General features: G+C 45.0%; 1 protein-coding gene and 1 long non-coding RNA gene across 5 annotated transcripts in view; one reads left to right on the top strand and one right to left on the bottom strand.

Annotated features, from left to right (window-relative positions):
- Window positions 1-24,489, bottom strand: part of txlng (taxilin gamma) — a 120,559-nt gene that overhangs the window by 41,516 nt on the left and 54,554 nt on the right. For all 4 annotated transcript variants that reach the window (XM_049719164.1, XM_068650471.1, XM_049719166.1 and 1 more), the window contains 4 exons: window positions 20,263-20,354; window positions 13,740-13,910; window positions 13,395-13,589; window positions 2,483-2,602 (listed from right to left, as the gene is read on the bottom strand). In XM_049719164.1, coding sequence (XP_049575121.1) covers window positions 2,483-2,602; window positions 13,395-13,589; window positions 13,740-13,910; window positions 20,263-20,354 — 578 coding nt within the window. The remainder of the gene's footprint in view (window positions 1-2,482; window positions 2,603-13,394; window positions 13,590-13,739; window positions 13,911-20,262; window positions 20,355-24,489) is intronic.
- LOC125967805 (uncharacterized) lies at window positions 14,751-16,948 on the top strand. The gene is made up of 3 exons (XR_007480901.2): window positions 14,751-15,118; window positions 15,627-15,738; window positions 16,083-16,948. It is a non-coding gene; the product is annotated as an uncharacterized lncRNA (long non-coding RNA).

Genomic DNA, 24,489 nt, shown 5'->3' with positions numbered 1-24,489 from the left:
GAGGCGGACTCTGCAATCTCTGGGGTCAAAGTCACTGAGGTAGTTAAAAAACTCCTTGGTGGCAAGGCCCCAGGGGTGGATGAGATCCGCCTGGAGTTCTTAAGGGCTCTGGATGTTGTGGGGCTGTCATGGCTGACACGCCTCTACAACATTGCATTGACATCGGGGACAGTAGCTCTGGATTGGCAGACTGGGGTGGTGGTTCCCCTCTTTAAGAAGGGGGACCGGAGGGTGTGTTGCAATTACAGGGGAATCACACTCCTCAGCCTCCCTGGTAAGGTCTATTCAGGGGTGCTGGAGAGGAGGGTCCGTCGGGAGGTCGAACCTCGGATTCAGGAGGAGTAGTGTGCCTTTCGTCCTGGCCGTGGAACAGTGGACCAGCTCTACACCCTCAGCAGGATTCTCGAGGGAGCATGGTAGTTCGCCCAACAAGTCCACATGTGTTTTGTGGACTTGGAGAAGGCGTTTGAACGTGTCCCTCAGGAGGTTCTGTGGAGGGTGCTTCGGGAGTACATTTCCGGCAGTAGGTCGGATTCGTTTCCAGTGAGGGTTGGACTCCGCCAAGGCTGCCTTTTGTCACTGATTCTGTTCATAATTTTTATGGACAGAATTTATAGGCGCAGCTGAGGCGTTCCGGTTTGGGGACCTCAGCATTTCGTCTCTGCTTTTTGCAGACAAAGTGGTGCTGTTGGCTTCTTCAGGCCGTGATCTCCAGCTCTCACTGGAGCGGTTTGCAGCCGAGTGTGAAGCGGTCGGGATAAGTGTCAGCACCTCCAAATCCGAGTCCATGGTCCTCGATCGGAAAAGGGTGGAATGCCGTCTCCGGATCGGGGATGAGATCCTGCCCCAAGTGGAGGAGTTTAAGTATCTTGGGGTCTTGTTCACGAGTGAGGGGAGGATGGAGCGCGAGATCGACAGGTGGATCGGTGCATTGTCGGCAGTAATGCGGACTCTGTACCGGTCCGTCGTGGTAAAGAAAGAGCTGAGCCAAAAGGCAAAGCTCTCAATTTACCGGTCGATTTACGCTCCTACCCTCACCTATGGTCACGAGCTATGGGTTGTGACCGAAAGAACGAGATCCCGATACAAGCGGCCGAAATGAGTTTTCTCAGCAGGATTTCCGGGCTCTCCCTTAGAGATAGGGTGAGAAGCTCGGTCATCCGGGAGAGACTCGGAGTAGAGTCGCTACTCCTCCACGTTGAGAGGAGCCAGATGAGGTGGTTTGGGCATCTCATCAGGATGCCTCCTGGACGCCTCCCTGGGGAGGTGTTCCGGGCATGTCCCACCCGTAGGAGACCCCGGGGACGACCCAGGACGCGCTGGAGAGACTATGTCTCTCAGCTGGCCTAGGAACGCCTTGGGACACCCCGGGATGAGCTGGATGAAGTGGCCGGGGAGAGGGAAGTCTGGGAGTCCCTCCTGAAGCTGCTGCCCTCGTGAGCCGACCCCAGATAAGCGGAAGAGGATGGATGGATGGATGGATGGATGGATGGATGGATGGATGGATGGATGGATGGATGGATGGATGGATGGATGGATGGATGGATGGATGGATGGATGGATGGATGGATGGATGGATGGATGGATGGAAGGAAGGAAGGAAGGAAGGAAGGAAGGAAGGAAGGAAGGAAGGAAGGATGGATGGATGGATGGATGGATGGATGGATGGATGGATGGATGGATGGATGGATGGATGGATGGATGGATGGATGGATGGATGGATGGATCAAACAAGGGAACATTTAGATTTTTCCACTTTGGCATCCTTGAGTCGTTTGGAGTCCAAAAGTACTAAACAAAGCGGATTTGTCTTAAACATGGCGAATTTGCGAATCCGCTGTTTTTGACTTGGATTTCCGTTTGGCAACACCTATTCCCTTGTTTCGCAACACCTATTACCTTGTTTCGCCCCAATGGATGTGATGTAATAGATTAAAAAAATGTCCTGGGAAATGGAGAAATCTGAACAGAGTAGAAAATAGCCCCCAAAACGATCATAAAAGTATCTCTGCAGCACCTGGAGGGATTACTTTTCTACACTATACTCCAGATACACAAGAAAATGAATTTAAAAGCAAACAAGGTCGATTTTCCGTGATACATGTCCTTAATGAGGTTATTGCACCTTTATAAATAAATGGCTTTGCTGCACCCTCTAAAATTTTTGAAAATTTCACCAAGATCTACCAAAATTGGAGATATACACAAAGTCTTTGGAACTCTACTCTAAACTCAACAGGAACTTGGTCATATTCTATTTCCTTTGAGATTTTGCCTCACGTTTGGCCTTCCTTAGAGGTTATATTTTATCAAAGTATCTTTTAATCTGATGTATGCCAGGCTTGCGAAGGCCCTTAATACCTGCTTGTATCTCTAGTTAGGGCCCGAGCAGAGACTGTGTTGTGTGTGTGTGCGTGCGTGTCTGTGTGAAAATACAAAAAATAAATAAATACAAAATACAAAAAAAATACAATTTACTCACAACATTTCTTTCTTGTTGCTGTTTCTCCTCCACTTCCTTCATCATTTCAGTGATTTTCTGCATCTTAGCGTCCATCAACTGTTGCTGTAGATCTTTGTGCTTCAACACTTTGTCTATGTGCTAGAAGAGGGACACACATTTTATCAAAGTCAAAGTCAGCTTTATTGTCAATATCTCCACATGCCAAAGACACCCAAAGAAACCGAAATTTCGTTCCCCCTATCCCACGGTGACAAGACATGGCCCACAACAGACAATCAAGTAAACAAGTAAACAACAGCGTGCTGAATAAATAAGGAATAAATAACACAACAAATAAATAAATAAGAGGAGCAAAAAGGAGCAAAAAGGAGCAAGTGAGCGTACAGCAGACATTCCAGAAAATAGCGCAACAGTGCCGCACGCTACGCAGAAGGGGGTAGCGAGTTCAGGGTCCTAACAGCCTGGAGAAAGAAGCTGTTGGCGAGTCTAGTGGTGCGGGAGCGCAGGCTCCTGTACCTGTTCCCAGAGGGCAGAAGGTCAAACAAAGAGTGATAGTGAAGTAATTTATGGGTCAATATTGAAAGCAAAGACTATTACGAATGAGAAATACAGGTCAATGTACGCAGGTTTTATGAGGTTAGTCTATCAATAGAATGAGGAGAGATTTGCATCCAAAGTATTCACACATATAAATTTGCAATTTTCACTTTTTTTTTATTCACAAATATGTTTGTAATTTTAACGTTTTTCCAATTCACAAATCTATTTGTCATTTTCATGTTTTTTTTAGCCCCACAAATATATTGTTGGGTGTGCAAATATCATATGCACGCCCGTATGCACACACGCCTCGATATTTACATGTGTTGAAAGGCAATGCCTTCTCTGTCCACAGGGAAGCAGTGTTACTGTCTACAATGAACGGGAACGAGCCATCTTGACCTGCGTGAAGCTGGCCCCCCACCCCACGCAAAATTTAAGGAAAATAGTCTCTTTCGTTTGTGCTGGTTTGTGCAGCAAAAAATTTCGTTTGTGCTGCTTCAGTTTTTTAGTTATAAAAGATTATTTTATAGGTCATCCAGAGTTCACCCAGCCCCCCATCTGCTCCAAATGAACCCAAAATGGTACTGTTCGTTTGTGCTTCGTTTGTGCTGGTTTGTGCAGCATAAAAGTTTCGTTTGTGCTGCTTTGGTTTCGTAGATATTACACATTTCATTCATAGCGATGACGTCAACGTGAAACTGGCCCCCCATTTTCCTCCAAATGGACCCAAAATGGTACCGTTCGTTTGTACTGGTTTGTGCAGCAAAAAATTTCGTTTGTGCTGCTTTGGTTTCGGAGATATTACACATTTCATTCATAGCGATGACTTCACCGTGAAGCTGGCCCCCCATTTTCCTCCAAATGGACCCAAAATGGTACCGTTCGTTTGTGCTTCGTTTGTGCTGGTTTGTGCTGCAAAAAGTTTTGTTTGTGCTGGCACGGTTTTGCAGATATTACACATTTATTTTGTAGGGATGACGTCATCGTATTTCGTCGCAAATTTCAAGCTCCTGGAATGCTCCTGATGCAGGACGAATACAAGAGGTATATATGTTCTTAGCCTTTTTTTTTTTTTTAGCTTACAGAAAACTTTCGCTGCGGTTAATGGCTTTTAGTACGAGGATATTTCTGTAATTATGTTTTTATCGTGCTCATTGATTAATTTCCTTGTTATCAATAAGCCTATATGATCATTTTTTAATTACATCTGACGTGAAAAAGGTTCACTGCAACCTAAATATCTGATGAGTATGTCTGTTCCAAAACATTAATTAGTGCAACAATTAATACATGTATGTGAAGTTGATGACAGCCAGAAAAAGAAACTTGAAAACGTGAAAAAATAACTTTCTTTGTCAAAGGAGAACATTATCAACATTTTTTTAGCAACAATTCAAACAATGCGTCACTGCACTGTGTAGAACACAGCATGTGGGAAGATCTTAGTATTTACTGATGCTGCTTTCACTCCACTTCCCAGGACATTATAGATCTCCCAGGCATATGCAGTCCTCCTGCAGTATGCCACATAATGCCCAAGAGAATCCTGGGTCAGTCCTGGTTCAAAGTCAATGACTGCTCTCAAAGTAAAAGTCTTCTCTTTCAGCTCCAGACTGGAGGGAAATTCAAGCAAGGCAACTTCCTTGCAACTGCTACCAAGGTCAGTGTCCATCCACACAAACTCTCCCAGATTGTAGCTGTGAGTAACATTACCTGAACACAGAGCCTTGCCTGTATTGTTGTCCTGTGTTTTGAATGAAGACGGACACTGGGAAGGATTTTCAATTGGCCTGAGGCAGAGAGAGTCAGGAAGGCTGAGTCCCTCTTCAGCAGCAGTCTGAAGAGAAGCCATGCCACAGGTCTGCAGGGCAGCAATGTTTGCACAAACAAGTAAAACTTGCCTTGTTACTTGTTGACTTAAACGGCAGTACTGTGAGGAGCATTGTTTTGTCAAATAAACACTTGGGATATTCCTCATTGCGCTCTCAATTACAGTGGAGATGTGGCATTGTGCATCAATTTGGAGAGCACCAGAGGTCAGGAGGACAGGTTTGAATATTTCCCCCCCCTCTGTGAGTATACCTGTGGGTTCACACCCTGTGTTGTGATGGTTTTCACCAGGTGGAGAAATTGGTTCCCACGTTCATAGTTCAGAACAGTCTTTTCAAATGAAAAAAATTCACAGAAAGAACAGCATAAGCATTGAAAGACAGAATCAAATGCACAAATATTGATGGTTTGGATCGGCCTCCAAACAAGACAAGCACAGACTGCAACGGACAATAAGGACTGCAGAAAAGATAATTTGAATCAACCTCCCATCTATCCAAGACTTGTACCTGTCCAGGACCAGGAAACGTGCAAGTAACATCTCAACAGACCCTTCGCACCCAGGTTGCAGCCTGTTTGAACTACTCCCCTCCGGACGCCGTTATAGAGCTCTGTACACCAAAACCAGCAGACACAGAGACAGCTTCTTCCCGCAGGCTGTTGCTCTGATGAACTCACACCACTCTTAGAGTCTCAGAGTCATTACTGTGCAATAACATCCTGCTCTCCACACCTTTTTTTGAATTGTCTACACTGTTTGTACTATGTGTCCTCTCTGCATCCATTGCAGCCTGGTCATCCTAGAAGAGGGACCCTCCCATCTGTGGTCTCTTCTCAAGGTTTCTCATTTCCCCTAGCTGGAGTTTTGAGTTTTTCCTTGCCCTCTTGGGAGTTTAAGATCAGGAGGTGTTTGAGAATATCTTTCGTTCTTCACATGTCCTGAGTGTTGTTGTTAGTCACCTAAATGTTGAACAGAGGCTGTGATTTACCGAAGTCAAATTCCTTGTTTGGCACGCTCAAACATGGCGAATAAAAAAACTCTTGAATCTTGAATCTACCCTGACAAAACATGGGGGTAGATGTCCAGGTTGATTCCTACGTGAAATGTTAAAGCACTCATTGATGTAGCTCTTCAGATCAGGATGAGGGGTAAAAGCTTTGACTAGAGCTCCAAGAATCGCCAGAGAAAAGTCACTCAGTGCTTCTTTAGGAACAGATGCACCTGCATGGATCCATTTCTTCAGCCACTGTGTGATAGCATTAACATCATGCTTCTCTAACAGCATCTGCACAACTGGGACACTGGAGCTGGTATGCCCTGTCATAACACCCTGATACAGGAAGATATGGCCAGACATGCCATTCGGCCTCATCAGTTTTTTAACTATAGAGCATCAACACGTAACACGTGGGTAAGATTTCTTTAAGCTCTTGTACACATGCATTTGTGTTTGACTCCAATAGTGACAGAAAAACTTGTCAAGTCCAATGTCTTTGATGTTGTCACTGTGAGGTGCTCTGTATTTCAACATCTGCAATGATAAAATTGGATTTTTGTCACCTAATGCCAAATAATTTTTCTCTTGCTTTGCCTTGCGCAGGGTGGCCAAATTTGGCAGGTGGCTTGGCTCTGAGTCTCCGAAGACCATCAGTTTATTTGCTTGTGATGCTCGCCATACATGTGGTTCCATCCTGCCCTCACAAAGTTCCTTGGCTACCTGCACACGCAACTGTCCAGATAGAAACCGCTTTGAGCTACCAGTGTGTAGGGAGTCATCACTGTTCTTAATGAAACAGTTCAATATTATTGGACTGTTCATTTCTGGCTCTTCGCCACAATTAATGTTGAGAAGGCCATGACACTCCTTGCAGTATCCTCTGCTTTCGATATAATTATTTGACACCAATGGATAGACCTTGGCTCTTCTAAAAACAAATGTGCAAGGAATTTTGACTGTTTTCCAGATTTGTTAATTTATGATGTGGGTCCAGGTGCCAGGCTTCAAAATTGTATATTCTCTCTTTTGGGTTCGACAGTTCTTATCTTTGTATTCAGCCTTTTCCGGAATAAATTCCATCCACTTGTCAAAAGGAATATGAAGCTGAAATTACCGTTCAGGGCCTGATTCCGAGCTTGCTTCACTGCTAGTTTCAGAATCAGTTTCATCATGATTGAATCCCAGAGCTGACCAGATATTGTGTCTTGTTTGTTTTTACAAAGGTGTATAGAGCCTTTGCAGACATCTTCTTTTCCAACTGGTCACTCAGATCTGTCCACACAGTAGCGCTTGGAGTGGCTACGTTACCATTTTCAAGTATGGCCTCTTTTGATGAGCAGAGAACTGCAACAATTAAATCATTGTCTACTGCTGGTTGTTTGGGCATCTAGTTGGAGGACAAATAAATATAATCAGGATTCATTGCTTGAATAACTAAAATTACACATGCGTGTTCATCATAATTGCTATGCATGGACGGAAAAATGATGCAAATGGAAAAATATTATGACATCAAAATGTATCAAGCATGCTTTCTTTAGAAATTTAGTTTTCTTGGTCTGTGCAAATTACACACGTCTAATAAGACAATGTTAGCGAACTAGCTATTCAGACTACCTGGGTTGTTTTGATTCTATATTGTATGAACTCTGCTTTTTTTTGTACACATTTTACTTACATTGGTCGATGGTCACTTCCCAGAAAAAGACGCTTTCTGTCACTCACTGTTATTAAATCTTCGGAGATAGTTGTGCATTTGTCGCTTGAAAAAGTTGTGCGTCTTTGTTTTTCGCCACCCTGTTGCGATATGTCTTACCGGCCTGCAGAGGTCACTTTGTATGGTAATTAGTTGGATAATACATGTGTAAGAATTGAGGAGTCATCATGATGTCAAGTGAAAAATTGTTAGAATAAAATACAGGGGGTCAATGAAGATGCATGATTTTAATAACGAAAAATTGCAATGGCACAAACAAATGGTTAATTAACGACCCATGGAGCAAGGATTTGACATCTCTAGAAAATAAATTAATAACATATAAATGACAAATTGAATGATTCACTGAGCGCAAACTAATTCTTTAGCGGCACAAACAATCGGTACCATTTTGGGTCCATTTGGAGGTGTTAAATGGGGGTTGATTCATTTGGAAGTAAATAGGGGGCGGGGCTACGTGACGTCATTGCTATAAAATAAATGTGTAAGTTTTTTGCTGCACAACGAAGCAGAAACTAACGGTACCATTTTGGGTCCATTTGGAGGAAAATGGGGGGCTGGGTGACGTCATCGCTATAAAATAAATGTGTAATATCTATGAAACGCAAGCAGCACAAACCAGCACAAACGAACGGTACCATTTTGGGTTCATTTGGAGCAGATGGGGGGTTGGGTGAACTCTGGATGACCTATAAAATAATCTTTCATAACTAAAAAAAACCATAGCAGCACAAACGAAGATTTTTGCTGCACAAACCAGCACAAACGAACTGTACCATTTTGGGTCCATTTGGAGGAAAATGGGGGGCTGGGTGACGTCATCGCTAGAAAATAAATGTGTAATATCTCCGAAACCGAAACAGCACAAACGGAAATTGTTGCTGCACAAACCAGCACAAACGAAGCACAAACGAACGGTACCATTTTGGGTCCATTTGGAGGAAAATGGGGGGCCAGCTTCACGGTAACGTCATCACTATGAATGAAATGTGTAATATCTACGAAACCGAAGCAGCACAAACGAAACTATTTGCTGCACAAACCAGCACAAACGAAGCACAAACGAACGGTACCATTTTGGGTCCATTTGGAGGAAAATGGGGGGCCAGCTTCACAGTGACGTCATCGCTATGAATGAAATGTGTAATATTGACGAAACCGAAGCAGCACAAATGCAATTGTTTGCTGCACAAACCAGCACAAATGAAGCACAAACGAACGGTACCATTTTGGGTCCATTTGGAGGAAAATGGGGGGCCAGCTTCACGGTGACGTCATCACTATGAATGAAATGTGTAATATCTACGAAACCGAAGCAGCACAAATGAAACTATTTGCTGCACAAACCACCACAAACTAAGCACAAACGAACGGTACCATTTCGGGTCCATTTGGAGGAAAATGGGGGGCTGGGTGACGTCATCGCTATAAAATAAAAGTGTAATATCTACGAAACGGAAGCAGCACAAACAAAATTTTTTGCTGCACAAACCAGCACAAACGAACGGTACCTTTTGGGTTCATTTGGAGCAGATGGGGGGCTGGGTGAACTCTGGATGACCTATAAAATAATCTTTTATAACTAAAAAACCGAAGCAGCACAAACGAAAAGTTTTGCTGCACAAACCAGCACAAATGAAGCACAAACGAAACAGATTATTTTCCTTAAATTTTGCGTGGGGTGGGGGTCCAGCTTCACGCAGGTCGCACCTTGTGCTTCCTCTAGCGAAGCAAAGCCAAAGCCATCGCTTTATTACATCACACTGCTTCACAAGCATGCACATGCGCACACGCACACATACTGTATTTTCTGCACCATAAGGCGCTTCGGGTTAAAAGTGAACAAACAATGAACAGTGAATGAACAAATTTGTGTGGCTCTGTGCACCACCTGCATTCTTCTTCTAGAGGCTGCCAGATAGAGCAGAATGACTCGATAAATGTAGAAGTGGCGGACACACTGGCTCAGTGGCCTAGTAGTAGAGTGTCCGCCCTGAGACTGGAAGGTTGTGGGTTCAAACCCCGGCCGGGTCGTACCAAAGACTATAAAAATGGGACCCATTGCCTCCCTGCTTGGCACTCAGCATTAAAGGGCTAGAGACATCCCTTTTTTTTTTCAATTATAACGGAATTTGATAGAATGTATAAAGTAAACACATTTGCCGCATTGGAAATTAAAAATGGACACCGATTACTAAGAATAAAGCTGAAATGAAATGCCAGTTTATCGATCGGGTCCCGCACGAAGCCAAACTGGCGGCGCCATTACTGTGACGTCACAAGTTGTACATCTGGATGTCAACAAACCCAAACAACATGGCAGATGATAGCGACAGCTCCGTTTCTAGCGGCAATATTAGCATCATTTTATCCGATTCAGAAACCTCTTTTGACGCAGAATATGATGAATCTAGCAGTTCACTTGGGCTGAGCTGAGCACATTTTCTGAATTGTGCCCCTCCCGTCACTCTGGTTAGGTTGGCATAATAAAAAGTGCTCTTGGGGGCTTTAGAGTGCCGAGTTGATCTCGGCACATGAAGACATGACCACCTGCAACGTTTGGTTTAGGTTTTATAAGCATTTTTAATTTTATTGCTTAAATCGCATTTTCTCGACGAGCTGAGCACGTTTTCTGAATTGTGCCTCTCCCGTCACTGTGGTTAGGTTGGCATAGTAAAAAGTGTAGAGTGCCGAGTGTCATGCGGTCGCGTTTATTTTTCCGGTTTTCTGTCTCGTCGGTGTCGTAACTTTACTTCCTGTTTTATTTTGTCATCCCTTCCGTTTCAGTTCGTGTTTCCTTCCTTGGTGTTTGGTTGTCTTGTCTTCCCTGATCCCGATTGTGTGCACCTGTGTAGTTGACACTAATTGTCAGCACCTGTGTCCCCGCCCTTTTGTGTGTATTTAGTCCGTGTCTTCCCCTTGTCTTGTGCCAGTGTGTCTTGCCTCGTCCCGACCACCAGCGATTCTTTGACGTCCGAGCTCTCAGTAAGACTCCTCCTTTTTGTCTCGCCACAGAGCGACGCTTTTGTTGGTGCCTTGATCCCCATAGCCTTTTTGTCTCGCCACCGAGCGACGCCTTTTGTTAGTGCCGTGATCCCCATAGCCTTTTTGTCTCGCCCCAGTGCGACGCTTTTTGTTTGTACTTTTTGCCACGTGTTTTCCCTCGCAAGAGGCGTTTTGAGTTGTACTTTTGATCAGTGTGTGTGCTGGAATAAATCAGAGAAAGAAACGACTCTGCATCCGAGTCCTCCGCCTTGTTCCCAGCCTGACACCGAGTTGACCACTGCGCATGGAGAAATGAACATCTGCAGCGTTTGGTTTAGGTTTTAGGCGCATTTTTAATTTTATTTCTTAAATCGCATTTTTTCGACGAGCTGAGCACGTTTTTTGAATTGTGCCCCTCCCGTCACGCTTCGACATACTTTTCAAAGTCAAAGTCTCAAAGTCTCCTTTATTGTCAATTCCTCCGCATGTCAAGACACACAAAGAGATCGAAATTACGTTTCTCACTATCCCAGGGTGACAGGACAGAGTTCACAACGCACATACAAGTAAACAACACAGGAACATTAAAACAAGAAGATGAACAATAAGAGTGATAGCACGCTAGCCGCTCCCGATGGACAGCAGAGTCCGGAAAGATAAGACAGAGTTCACAACGCACATACAAGTAAACAACACAGGAAAAATAAAACAAGAAGATGAACAATAAGAGTGATAGCACGCTAGCCGCTCCCGATGCACAGCAGAGTCCGGAAAGATGACAACCAGGCCACTGTGAACACGAGCACACAGCAGGCACGCACTGTCCGGTTCGTGGATCCTATCAGGCGAACGCAACCCATCTTGTCGTCCCGCGAACGAACGTACGCCAGGATAATGGAAGGCATGGCTAGGCGAGCTGGGTTGGCCGCAAACCTGGCCCGACGTCTCCGCGCTGGCCCCTCTTCTCTTTTTGTTTACATTCACTGAAACTAAACGCGTACAACTTGAGACGTCATGAGACGTCACTTCCGGCTGGCGGCTCGGTGCAGTCAAACTCGTCTGTGCGGCAAATTTAAATTAAATTTTTCAGAGCAACAGCTTCCTTTTCGTTGTTTTGAGCGTCAATTTATATTTATAAGCCCATAAGCTAACTAAAACCGATTTATACATATACCGGTGTCTCTAGCCCTTTAAGGGTTGGAATTGGGGGGTTAGATCACCAAATGATTCCCGAGCGCGGCACCGCTGCTGCTCACTGCTCCCCTCTCCCCCAGGGGATGGATCAAAATCACATGGGGATGGGTTAAATGCAGAGGACAAATTTCATCACACCCAGATGTGTGTGTGTTGATGATCATTGGGAATGTAACTTGGGACTTTAACAAATGCAGGCTGGCCCAACCAGGCTAGTATTAGCCCTTAAGCGGCTTGCTAACAGCGACGAACCCGTAAAGACAAAAAGCTGTCCCAATCTACCTTGGTTAACTGGCTCTCGCACCTTGGTCATAGGTGACTCCATTACCCGCAATGTTACGCTTAAAACCCAGCCACAGTAAGCTGGATTTCCTGGTGCCAGAGCACCCGACATTGAAGCTAACCTTGGGGAGCAAGGACTTGTGATCGCACCCGAAAAATGAAGCGGCATCGAGTAACTGTCTCTGGCCCCTCGTCTGTGAGAGGCAACGATGAGAGGTTTAGCAGATTATTCTCACTTGATCAGTGGAAGACTTGCTTCTGATGATCACTACTTTATAAAATTTGAAGTTTGGTCTCTCTGTCAAGGTCAGGAACGTATTCAAAGCTACAGCCACCGTAATATTAATCCAGCCATCCATTTTCTGTACCGCTTTGTCACCACAGGGGTCGCGGGCGTGCTGGAGCCTATCCCAGCCGTCATTTGGCATTTGGAGTGCTCAATCGGCCTACCAAGCATGTTTTTCGGGATGTGGGAGGAAACCGGAGTGCCGGGAGAAAATCCACGCAGACACGGGGAGAACATGCAAACTCCGCACGAGAGGGCTGGAGGTGGAATCGAACCCACACTCTCTTAACTGTGAAGTGGACGTGCTAACCAGAGCGCCACCGAGCCGCCCCATAATATTAATATTAATTCAAAGTATTGCATGGCTCAGCGCCTTCCTATCTCATCGACCTAGTTGTACCATACGTTCCGCTGGTCTTTTAATGACGGCAAGGGCCGCAGGGTCAAGAGCATTCTCCAGACCTTTGGAAAGCCTGACCCATAGGTATCAGAGCTGCTCCCTCAGTGGAGGCTTTCAAGACACAATTAAAAACGTATTTATATGCTATTGCCTTTAATTAACCTACTCTGGCCGATTCAGCCGCAGTTTGTGCTCTCTGTCCTGCCCCTTTCTGGGCTTTGGGGGCCAAGGTGTCACGCAAACTGAAATTTGCTGTTTGGAATCCACACCAACCAATCAGGACGAGATCTGAGGTGGACCACCTCTGTGAAGGCACTGCCATGAAGACTGAGGGCATCTTCCTGTAGCTTTTCATTTTACTACAGACATCGCCATTACCTTGTTTTGGATCGTTTTAATATTGTGTGTTCAATGTTGCCCACTCTGTATCCATTGGAGCCTGGTCATCCTGGAAGGGGGATCCTCCCATCTGCGGTGCCTTCTCAAGTTTTCTCAATTTTCCCCAGTTGGGGTTATGTGAGTTTTTTTCTTGCCCTCTTGGGAGTTAAGATCAGGGGATGTTGAGAATAATTTTCAACTGTGGCCATGTAACATGTGGCCTTTGAGACGTGTTTGTGTTTAAGGGCTATATTAATAAATTAGAATTAACTGATGCAATTTAATTTCAAACTAATTTGGCACAGGCAATCTCTTACCTCCTCTCTGAGCTCATACTGCTCAATGAGCTTTTTAAGTTTCTCAGCAAGGTCCATGTTCTCCTGCTTCAGCTTAATATTGTGTGAGCTGTGTTGCTCCATCTGCATTTCAATATCACTTAAAGTCATCTGGAAGTGAAGCATGGCTTCCTTGCGCTGCTCCTCATACTCCCTGGAACGCTGGGCATTCTCCTCCTATTAGAAAACAAGATCAGCCAGAAGAAGAGGGAAGAGGCTTGTGCTAAACAGATGACCAAATCATTCATTTCATCACCCTAACCTAACAGTATTTAATGTAATGCAATTATCAATATTGTTTGAAATGTATGATTGTCTGTTGCTAACCTTCAAAGTCTTGTTGTGTCTTTGCAGCTCCCGACAGAGGCTCTCTAGTTTGCTGCGGGCCAGGATAGCTTTGCTGTGCTCCCCCTGCAGGTGGATCTTCTCTTTTACAATTTGAGACTGCTTTTTCTGTAGGGCTTTCAGACGCTTCTGCATGCGACGGCTTTCCTCCAACTGAAAGCACAGTGCAAGCAACACCCCATTTATGCCACCTACGTATTACAGTATTCCATTTTTGGTAAATAAAAAGTTACCTCAACTCTGCTACAGTATGAGGTCAGGAGTGATATCAATGTGGCTGTCCTACACAAACCGTAATAATTTTTACTTTCCAGTATGTGATTCTATACATTCTCCAAGGATTGAGACAAACAATGGTAGTAAATAGTACAATAACAATTATAACGAGAATGCAATTTCTGGGGAAACTGCCTCAACGGCGCAACATCATCCTTCCAGTCTCCAGAATTAAAACCAAGAGTTACTAAATTTTTACATTAGTGAAACGGTTGAATTGGGTGGGAGTCGGTTAGCTATGTCTTGAGAATGAAACACTTGGATGCTAGCTACAGAGCTCACCAAATTAAAGGATGCTGGCTCGCGCTGCGTTTAGCTACATTTAATAAAACTACTCCATTAAACCTTCAAAGCTGCGGACTTGGCAGCCCGTGTGCCTATGTAAGCCGGTGACACATATTCGTGGGGCAGTTACGGGAGAGTTGCTGCCACCGTACACAATTACAGAGTCCACACATTACAATAACATTATAAAAACTATGCAATTATAGGGCACGGTGAATGGTTTTCTTGTAGTATTACACACAGAACTACATTAGGACAGAAAAGAGTCTCGGCTGACTCTCACGCATGCCTTATCAGTGGAGTGACATGGCGTGTGAGAAACTATTGCAAAATGTCCGATCTTGAATGTATGACACCAGTGCACCAGGTGAAGCCAATCAAATAAATGACTGCTGGCCTGGCTTTGTGACAGTTTTCCCCAGACAAACAAACAAACAAACAAACAAACAAACAAACAAACAAACAAACAAACAAACAAACAAACAAACAAACAAACAAACAACTTGTGTCATCTCTGCACTGTAGCTGGTATTCCAGCTCTTTATGATGAGTGTGCCAACAGATTGCTCCTTTGACTGTGAACATTCATCTGAAATGGACATATTAATTTTATTGTTTGTTAGAATCTACATCAGAGAAGTATAACGCCTCTGATAGTTAACAATTCGGATAACGGCCAAAGAGTTTGCTAAGAAAAGTGCACCAGTTAACAATGTCTTGGTTGTCTTGGTTCCCACTCCAAGCAGTAACCCCCACATCGCCATATACTTACGCACACCATTAACATTGCTGTCAAAATGGTATGTTTTCCTTTGTTTACTAAATGTTTTGTCATGTTTAAATGCTTCCTTTAATGTATTTATGCTGATTTGACTCAATTTGTACTGTATTATACCTGTTATTTTCTTTATTTTGATTTCTTTTACTATTTCCTGTGGGGACCATTGTTTCAGATAGCAACCATTTCGGATAGTGACTGTTTTTTTTGGACCGGATTGTGTTTAAAGAACTTCACTGATTTGAGACCTAAAATCATGTTTCAAAGTATTGTAGCAGGGTCACTTTCTATACACACCTGTCATGGCATGCAGTGTGTTTTCAGATGTGTTGTCTTTTTTTAACGTCTTGATCGCAACGTTGTTGACCTGCTTACAAATAACAGCCATACTCTGACCACACCCCTGACAGTAAAAGGCAGTGCATTGGCGTTACGTTCTTTGTTGTACCTCAGCGAGGGAAATTCTTTCAACCAGTCCTGTCTTAAAGAATATAGTTTGGCCTTTTTAATTTGAGTGGGCTCTATTTCAGATTCGGTTACCTCCTCTGTTTCCGATGGACTGGGGCTTGACATCTTACCGATCGAGTGCTTCGTGTTTTGGCTGGATGGACTCTCAGAAGTAGGGCTGGTTGTAACATTTGGGTAAGATTCAAGATTCAAGAATTAGTGTGCTTGGTCAAAAAAAAAAACTGCCTCAACCTCTCTTCATTTTCCCTCGATTTGTGGCATTTATTTTCTTTTTTGTTTCAGTTAGTTAGTTTTGGTTGCATATGGAGCCAAAATGGTCGCACTCTGGAGCCCTGTATAGCCTAAATCAGGCATGTCCAAATTCCGGCCGCGAGCCAAATCCGGCCCCCGGTCAGATTTCATACGGCCCGCAGCTTCGGTCTTATAATGTATTATTTATGGTCCGCCTGCACTGTCAAACTGAATAAAAAAAAAAAAATCATGAAACTTGAAACTATAATTTCTCCTATTACCAAAAGGTGGAAGCACCACCCCTCTCTGATCATTTCTGCTATGGCGACTGCAAAGAAAACGAGGAAAATTGACATTGACGGCCGTCGCTTTCAAGAGAAATGGGAATTACAATATTTCTTCAATGAAAATCAAGGCAATTGTGTTTGTTTAATTTCTAAACAGACGGTTACCTTGTTTAAGGATTTCAACCTAAAGAGACACTATCAGACTAACATGCTAACACACGACAAGCTAACAGGGAGTGACCGCGCTGATAAAGTGAAGCAGCTCTAAGCTGAACTGGCATTACAACAGTGATTCTTCACGTGGGGCTGTGAGTCAAAATTAAATCAAGTAAATATTACTTAACATTAAATCATACGAAGTGGCCATGTTAATTAATACTGTTGATGTTATGAACCTGTAGACGTGACAAACTATTACTTACTGAAAGATATTGTAAATGACAGGACCAAAATTCACTTGTTTTAAGTTTTAAAATGAACAGAAAACTTTGTATTACTTATAACTCCTGTTTAAAATGTTTATGAGGCAAAAATAATTTTAAACTCATGTAAATTTAAGTTATTTCATACAGTTTGCTCAATGTTATCTGACTTTTCAGATATGAATGAAAAGCAGAATGTGTTTTTAGAGTTGTTCACATCTGCCTGAGTGGCTTATATTTGGTTATTTTGTCATTTAAATAATAAAGACAATTGGGACAATGAAATTTGTTTTATAACAGTGTGTATTTGCATGAAATTTTTGTAGTTAAAAAATGTCCGAAAAAACTATTGGCCCCTGGACCCCTTCACTTTATCAAATCTGGCCCTCCTTGCAAAAGGTTTGGACTCGGACTCAATTTCCCCCGCCTCCCCGGGGACGTGGGAAAAGCTCTGCCGGAGGTGGGAGTTGAAGCTCTTCCTGACAGGGGATTCTGCCAGACATTCCCAGCAGACCCTCACAGAGCGTTTGGGTCTGCCAGGTCTGACTGGCATCTTCCCCCACCATCGGAGCCAACCCACCACCAGGTGGTGATCAGTTGACAGCTCCACCCCTCTCTTCACCCGAGTGTCCAGAACATGCGGCCGCAACTCCAATGACACGACTACAAAGTCGATCATCGAACTGCAGCCTAGGGTGTCCTGGCTTAGATATAGTCGGACTAGCCTCCACGCACAGTTTGGGTTCCGGTATAAGCCCTCTCGAGAGGGGCTGGACTCTTTTCCACTCTGGAGTTGCCCACGGTGAGAGGCGTCGAGCAGGTGTGGGTATACTTATTGCCCCCCGGCTGGGCGCCTGCACATTGGGGTTCACCCCGGTGAACGAGAGGGTAGCCTCCCTCCGCCTTCGGGTGGGGGGACGGGTCCTGACTGTTGTTTGTGTCTATGCACCAAACGGCAGCTCAGAGTACCCACCCTTCTTGGGGTGCCTGGAGGAAGTGCTGAAGAGCGCTCCGTCTGGGGACTCCATCGTTCTGCTGGGTGACTTCAATGCTCACATGGGCAATGACAGTGAGACCTGGAGGGGCGTGATTGGGAGGAACGCCCCCCCCCGATCTGAACCCGAGCGGTGTTCTATTGTTGGACTTCTGTGCTCGACACGGATTTTCAATAATGAACACCATGTTCAAGCATAAGGGTGTCCATGTGTGCACTTGGCACCAGGACACCCTAGGCCGCAGTTCGATGATCGACTTTGTAGTCGTGTCATTGGATTTGCGGCCGCATGTTTTGGACACTCGGGTGAAGAGAGAGGCGGAGCTGTCAACTGATCACCACCTGGTGGTGGGTTGGCTCCGATGGTGGGGGAAGATGCCGGTCCGACCTGGCAGACCCAAACGCTCTGTGAGGGTCTGCTGGGAACGTCTGGCAGAATCTCCTGTCAGGAAGAGCTTCAACTCCCACCTCCGGCAGAGCTTTTCCCACGTCCCGGGGGAGGCGGGGGACATTGAGTTTGAGTGGACCATGTTCCGTGCCTCTATTGTTGAGGCGGCCGACCGGAGCTGTGGCCGTAAGGTCGTTGGTGCCTGTCGTGGCGGCAATCCCCGAACCCGCTGGTGGACACCGGCGTCAAGCTGAAGAAGGAGTCCTATCGGGCCGTTTTGGCCTGCGGGACTCCGGAGGCAGCTGACAGGTACCGGATGGCCAAGCGGAACGCAGCTTCGGCGGTTGCTGAGGCAAAAACCCGGGCATGGGAGGAGTTTGGTGAAGCCATGGAAAATGACTTTCGGATGGCTTCAAGGAAATTCTGGTCCACCATCCGGCGTCTCAGGAGGGGGAAGCAGTGCAACGTCAACACTGTTTACAGTGGGGATGGCGTGCTGCTGACCTCGACTCGGGACGTCGTGAGTCGGTGGGGAGAATACTTCGAAGACCTCCTTAATTCTACCTACATACCTTCTATTGAGGAAGCAGGGCCTGGAGACTCTGAGGCGGATTCTCCAATCTCTGAGGTCGAAGTCATTGAGGTAGTTAAAAAACTCCTCGGTGGCAAGGCCCCGGGGGTGGATGAGATCCGCCCGGAGTTCTTAAAGGCTCTGGATGTTGTGGGGCTGTCATGGCTGACACGCCTCTACAACGTTGCGTGGACATCGGGGACAGTGCCTCTGGATTGGCAGACTGGAGTGGTGGTTCCCCTCTTTAAGAAGGGGCCCGGAGGGTGTGTTCCAATTACAGGGGAATCACACTCCTCAGCCTCCCTGGTAAGGGGTGCTGGAGAGGAGGGTCTGTCGGGAGGTCGAACCTCGGATTCAGTAGGAGCAGCGTGGCTTTCGTTCTGGCCGTGGAACAGTGGACCGGCTCTACACCCTCGGCAGGATCCTCGAGGGTGCATGGGAAATCGCCCAACCAGTCCACATGTGTTTTGTGGACTTGGAGAAGGCGTTCGACCGTGTCCCTCGGGAGGTTCTGTGGAGGGTGCTTCGGGAGTACGGGGTGCCGAGCCAACTGATAAGGGCGGTTCGGTCCCTGTATCACCGATGCCAGAGTCTGGTCCGCATTTCCGGCAGTAAGTCGGATTCGTTCCCAGTGAGGGTTGGACTCCGTCAAGGCTGCCCTTTGTCACCGATTTTGTTCATAATTTTTATGGACAGAATTTCTAGGCGCAGCCGAGGCGTTGAGGGGGTCCGGTTTGGGGACCTCAGCATCGCGTCTCTGCTTTTTGCAGATGACGTGGTGCTGTTGGCTTCTTCAGGCCGTGATCTCCAGCTCTCGCTGGAACTGTTCGTAGCCGAGTGTGAAGCGGTCGGGATGAGGGTCAGCACCTCCAAATCCGAGTCCATGGTCCTCGATCGGAAAAGGGTGGAATGCCGTCTCCGGATCAGGGATGAGATCCTGCCCCAAGTGGAGGAGTTCAAGTATCTTGGAGTCTTGTTTACGAGTGACGGGAGGATGGAGCGTGAGATCGACAGGCGGATCGGTGCAGCGTCGGCAGTAATGCGGACCCTGTACCGGTCCGTTGTGGTGAAGAGAGAGCTGAGCCAAAAGGCAAAGCTCTCAATTTACCGGTCGATTTACGCTCCTACCCTCACCTATGGTCACGAGCTATGGGTCGTGACCGAAAGAACGAGATCTCGGATACAAGCGGCCGAAATGTGTTTTCTCCGCAGGATGTCCGGGGTCTCCCTTAGAGATAGGGTGAGAAGCTCGGTCATCCGGGAGAGACTCGGAGTAGAGTTGCTACTCCTCCACGTTGAGAGGAGCCAGATGAGGTGGCTCGGGCATCTTATCAGGATGCCTCCTGGACGCCTCCCTGGGGAGGTGTTCCGGGCATGTCCCACCGGTAGGAGACCCCGGGGACGACCCAGGACGCTCTGGAGAGACTATGTCTCTCAGCTGGCCTGCGAACGCCTTGGGATCCCCCGGGATGAGCTGGATGAAGTGGCTGGGGAGAGGGAAGTCTGGGAGTCCCTCCTAAAGCTGCTGCCCCCGCGACCCGACCCTGGATAAGCGGAAGAAGATGGATGGATGGATGGATAAATAAAGATGACATCTTTTTGGAATGTAACCCCCACGAAAAACGAGCGTTCATTGTACTTCATCAACAAAAACTCAGGTCATTTCCCAACATGGATTATTTTGGGAAAGACGAGACACAAAATAGAGGAACACCAAATATTTCCATAATGTGACAATATTTGCTCCCTTTACCAATCAAGACCTCAAAATGAGAAATCCAGACGAACACTTGCGGCAATCTTACCAGATCTGCATATTTTTTGCACAAAGCAGCCAATTTTTCTTCAGGTGTGGCTAAGGAATTCAAGGCCATCATTAGTAGGAAAACCTCCTTCCCTGAAATAGGAATAAAAACACAATGAGGTACATCTCACAAAAATGGAAACACTTCACATTATGGCAACTTATCAAGGATTATAAAAAACAAATGGAACTTGGATGGAGCAGAGGCCCCCAACCTTTTTCCCCTGCAAACTGGCATAACAAGTCCATTTCATGGACTGTGGGGGTGTCCTTGAGGGTGCGCAATGTGCAATGTTAAAGCAATAACTGTGTAAATCCACTAATTTTTTTAACTAATATTGAATGACTTTTTTACCAGTTAGTCATTTAGTCGGACCCTCTCAGGGCACTTTACATTTGAATCATCGGAGAGCCACTTGGTGCATATTGTGTTTCCTCTTTGGCATAGCCTCCCTAAATGAATCCCCCCCCCCCTGAGTGTACCCCGCTTATCGCCCAAAGACAGCTAGAATAGGCTCCAGCACTCCCGCGACCCTTGTGAGGATAAAGCAATTCAGAAGATGAATGAATGAAGATTATGACTGCTTGCGCCTTATAATGCAGAGTATCTTATACAGGGTCTGGCAAAATGATCTGACATATTTGCAGGTTTAATAAAATGCAAATAAATTAAAAACAAAAAAGTATTTTTTTTTATTTTCGAAAAGTACATATAATGCCACTTTGTTTTGTTTTGTTTCATTTCCATTTTCGTTTCATTTTCGAGTAATGTTATTTCGTTTTGTTTCAGTTGCTAACATGAATTGGACAGGTGAGCGTCGCGCTTTCATTGTGGAAACATTTATCAAGAACGGATCTATAACTGCAACACAATGAGCGTTCCGCTTGCGCTTCAGACTTGGTAGACATGATCCCGTACTTGCTCGAAACACGATCTTGTTATGGGTTATTAATTCAGAGCCAGTGGATCAGCAATGATACGAAAATCAACCGGCCGACCTCGCACCGCCAGAACTCCAGAAAATGTGGCAGCGGTAAGACCAAAATAACATTATTTGTAAATGAAACGAAAATGAAACGAAACAAAAGTCCACGCCGCCACACACCTGGAAGTCGACGCCGGTGCTTGGGGCCGTGTGGTGGTGAACTATTTATGTTAGTTATTTTATATATTTTATTTCGAATAACAACTTGTATATGTTTTTATCGTTACAGTTCAGTACTTGTTGGCTCGTTGAACTCTTGTTTTGTTAAATAAAGAGACGTTTACCAAACCCACGTCTTTCCTTGTACTTTGTTAACGCTATAATATAGTTATATTACTAGATCTGTGGAATAACAACGAGGCTGACGTCAGGGCGCACGCGCGGCGTTGTTGACAAAGGACGAGGAATTTGATCGATGATTTAATGATTTGGAGTGACACAGATGGTTTGATATTATTGCTTATATAATACTTATTTGATGTATAATTTATATATCGTTATATGAGCCTGTGGAATATTTTGAAGTTCAAGAGCCGTCAACGGCGCGCACCCATTGTTGACAAAGGACGATCGATGGATTTAATGAATTGGAGTGACACAGATGGTTTTATAAATGTGGTATTTATGTAAGAGTTAAAACTCTGAATGTTACATCAGGCCCGTTCTCAGTTCTTTGTTTGTGTTTGTCACGTTAGCATACCTATCGTTTAGCCTGTTGTTGCTCGTTCATGTCTGTTCTTAGTGTTGGATTTTGTCGAATTCATTTCCCCCAAAATGCGACTCGACTCCGGAGCGACATATATGTGTTTTTCCCACGTTATTGTGCATTTTATGGCTAATGCGAACTATATTCCGGAGCGACTTTTAGTCCAAAAAATACGGTACTCACTTTTTTCTTTTAAACTAAAGAAAGTTTATGACCAGCAAAAATGAGTGGGGTTGCTGGACCAAGTAAGAAGCCAAACCGTATCACTTTCATCCCATCGCTTGATTGACATACAGGTAAGCCTATCGGGAGGCAATCACAGTGAACCGAAGCGGCATGGCATGGAGGCAGTCAGCCTGTGGCATTGCGGAGGTGTTATGGATGCCCAAGATGCTTCAATAGCTGCTTTTAGCTCATTTGCATTGTTAGGTCTGGTGTCTTTCAGCTTCTTCTTCACAATACCCCACAAATTATCTATGGCAGACCTGGGCAAAATACAGCCCGCGGGCCACATCCGACCCTTTGTGCGTCCCTGTCCGGCCCGCATGAGGCCAATCGTAAATTATATTTGATTACAACTTAATTTAAAAAAAATAAAAAATCAGTGTCGTGCGTGCAATACAACTGTTTTGCTTTTATTTTGAAAGGCGTCGCACTTCCGTGTAGCGTATGTGTATGTGAGCTGTGCGTGAAGGTGAACAGTGCGAAGTAATGCTGCCCTCGAAATGTGTGCTGACCCTCAGAAGAGAAAAGTTGACAAGGAGTGCCGTGTTTTCAACAAGACATGGACTGCCAAGTATTTCTTTACAGAAATGAAATGTAAAGCCGTGTGCCTGATTTGTGGTACACAGGTCGCTGTGTTTAAAGAATAGAATTTGAGTCATCACTACACGACCAAGCATGAGAAAAAATACATCTGTCTGATAAACAGCGCGCAACAGAGGCTGATGCATTGCTAGCAAAACTGCAAGCCCAACAAGGACTTTTATCAAACTTCACACCCAGAGATGCAGCGGCTTTGTCATTTGAGGAAAAGTTAAAGAAGTTAATAAATTGTACTGATTAATGATTGTTTTTATATTTGACCTATACACCACAATTTCACATAGCTTAATGTAAATACAATAATAAACTGAATTATTGTATTCTTCTAATTACCAGTACCAGCTATTTAAAATAATTTTGTGCATTTTACAATGGAAGAAAATTGAGCAGGTTTAAGTTATCGTAGGTGTGGCCCTCTGACACAACTCAGGTTTTTCATGTGGCCCCTTGTAAAAATTAATTGCCCACCCCTGATCTATGGGGTTCAGGACAGGGGAATTGGCAGGCCAATCGAGGACAGTAATGCCATGGTCAGTACACCATTTACTGGTGGTTTTGGCATTGTGGGCAGGTGCCAGATCATGCTGAAAAATGAAATCATCATCTCCATAAAGCTTTTCAGCAGACGGAAGCATGTAGTGCTCTAAAATCTCTTGGTACACAGCTGCATTTACTGTGGACTTGATGAAACACAGTGGACCAACACCAGCAGCTGACATGGGTCCCCAAACCATCGCTGACTGTGGGAACTTCACACTGGATTTCAAGCAACTTGGATTTTGCTCCTCTCCAGTCTTTCTCCAGACTCTGGCGCCTTGACTTCCAAATGAAATACCAAACTTGCTTTCATGTGAAAAGAGCACTTTGGACCACTCTGCAACTGTCCAGTGCTTCTTTTCCATAGCTCAAGTCAGAGGCTTCAGAAGTGGCTTGACCATGGGAATACAGCTATCGTAGGCCATTTCCCGGACACGTCTGAGCAGTGGCTTTTGATACCTGGACTCCAGGTTCAGTCCAACTTCTTTGAAGCTCCCCCAAATTCTGGAAACGACTCTTCTTCACAATGCTGTTAAGGCTGCAGTCATATCTCTTGGTTGTGCAGCGTTTCCTGCCACATTTCCCCCTTTCAACAGACTTTTTGTGGATGTGCTTTGAAACAGCTTGCTCTTTGAGAAATTTCTTTTTGTGCCTTACCCTCCTAATGGAGGGTGTCAATGATGGTCCTCTGGACAGCAGTCAGATCAGCAGTCTTCCCCATACTTGTGATTTAGTTTACTGAACCAAGCTGTGTTTTTCAAGGCTCAGGAAACCCTTGCAGATGTTTCGAGTTAATTAGACGATTCAAGTGATTAGTTGAATACCCTACTAGTTTACTTTTTCATGATATTCTAATATTTTGAGATAGGATATTTGAGTTTTCTTAAGCTGTATGCCATAATCAACAATATTAAAATAATAAAAAGCTTGCAATATTTCAGTTCATTTGTAATGAATCCAGAATGTATGACATTTTTGTTTATTTAATTGCATTACAGAAAATAAAGAACTTTATCACAATATTCTAACTTTCTGAGACAGTCCTGTATGTCCGGCAAAAATGAGTGGGGTTGCTGGACCAAGTAAGAAGCCAAATCGTATCACTTTCATCCCATCGCTTGATTGACATACAAGTAAGCCTGTCGGGAGGCAATTGCAGTGAACCGGCCCCTCC

Source organism: Syngnathus scovelli, chromosome 4 (assembly GCF_024217435.2).
Source record: "Syngnathus scovelli strain Florida chromosome 4, RoL_Ssco_1.2, whole genome shotgun sequence".
NCBI lineage: Eukaryota > Metazoa > Chordata > Actinopteri > Syngnathiformes > Syngnathidae > Syngnathus > Syngnathus scovelli.
This window is presented reverse-complemented; position numbering and strand designations above follow the sequence as displayed.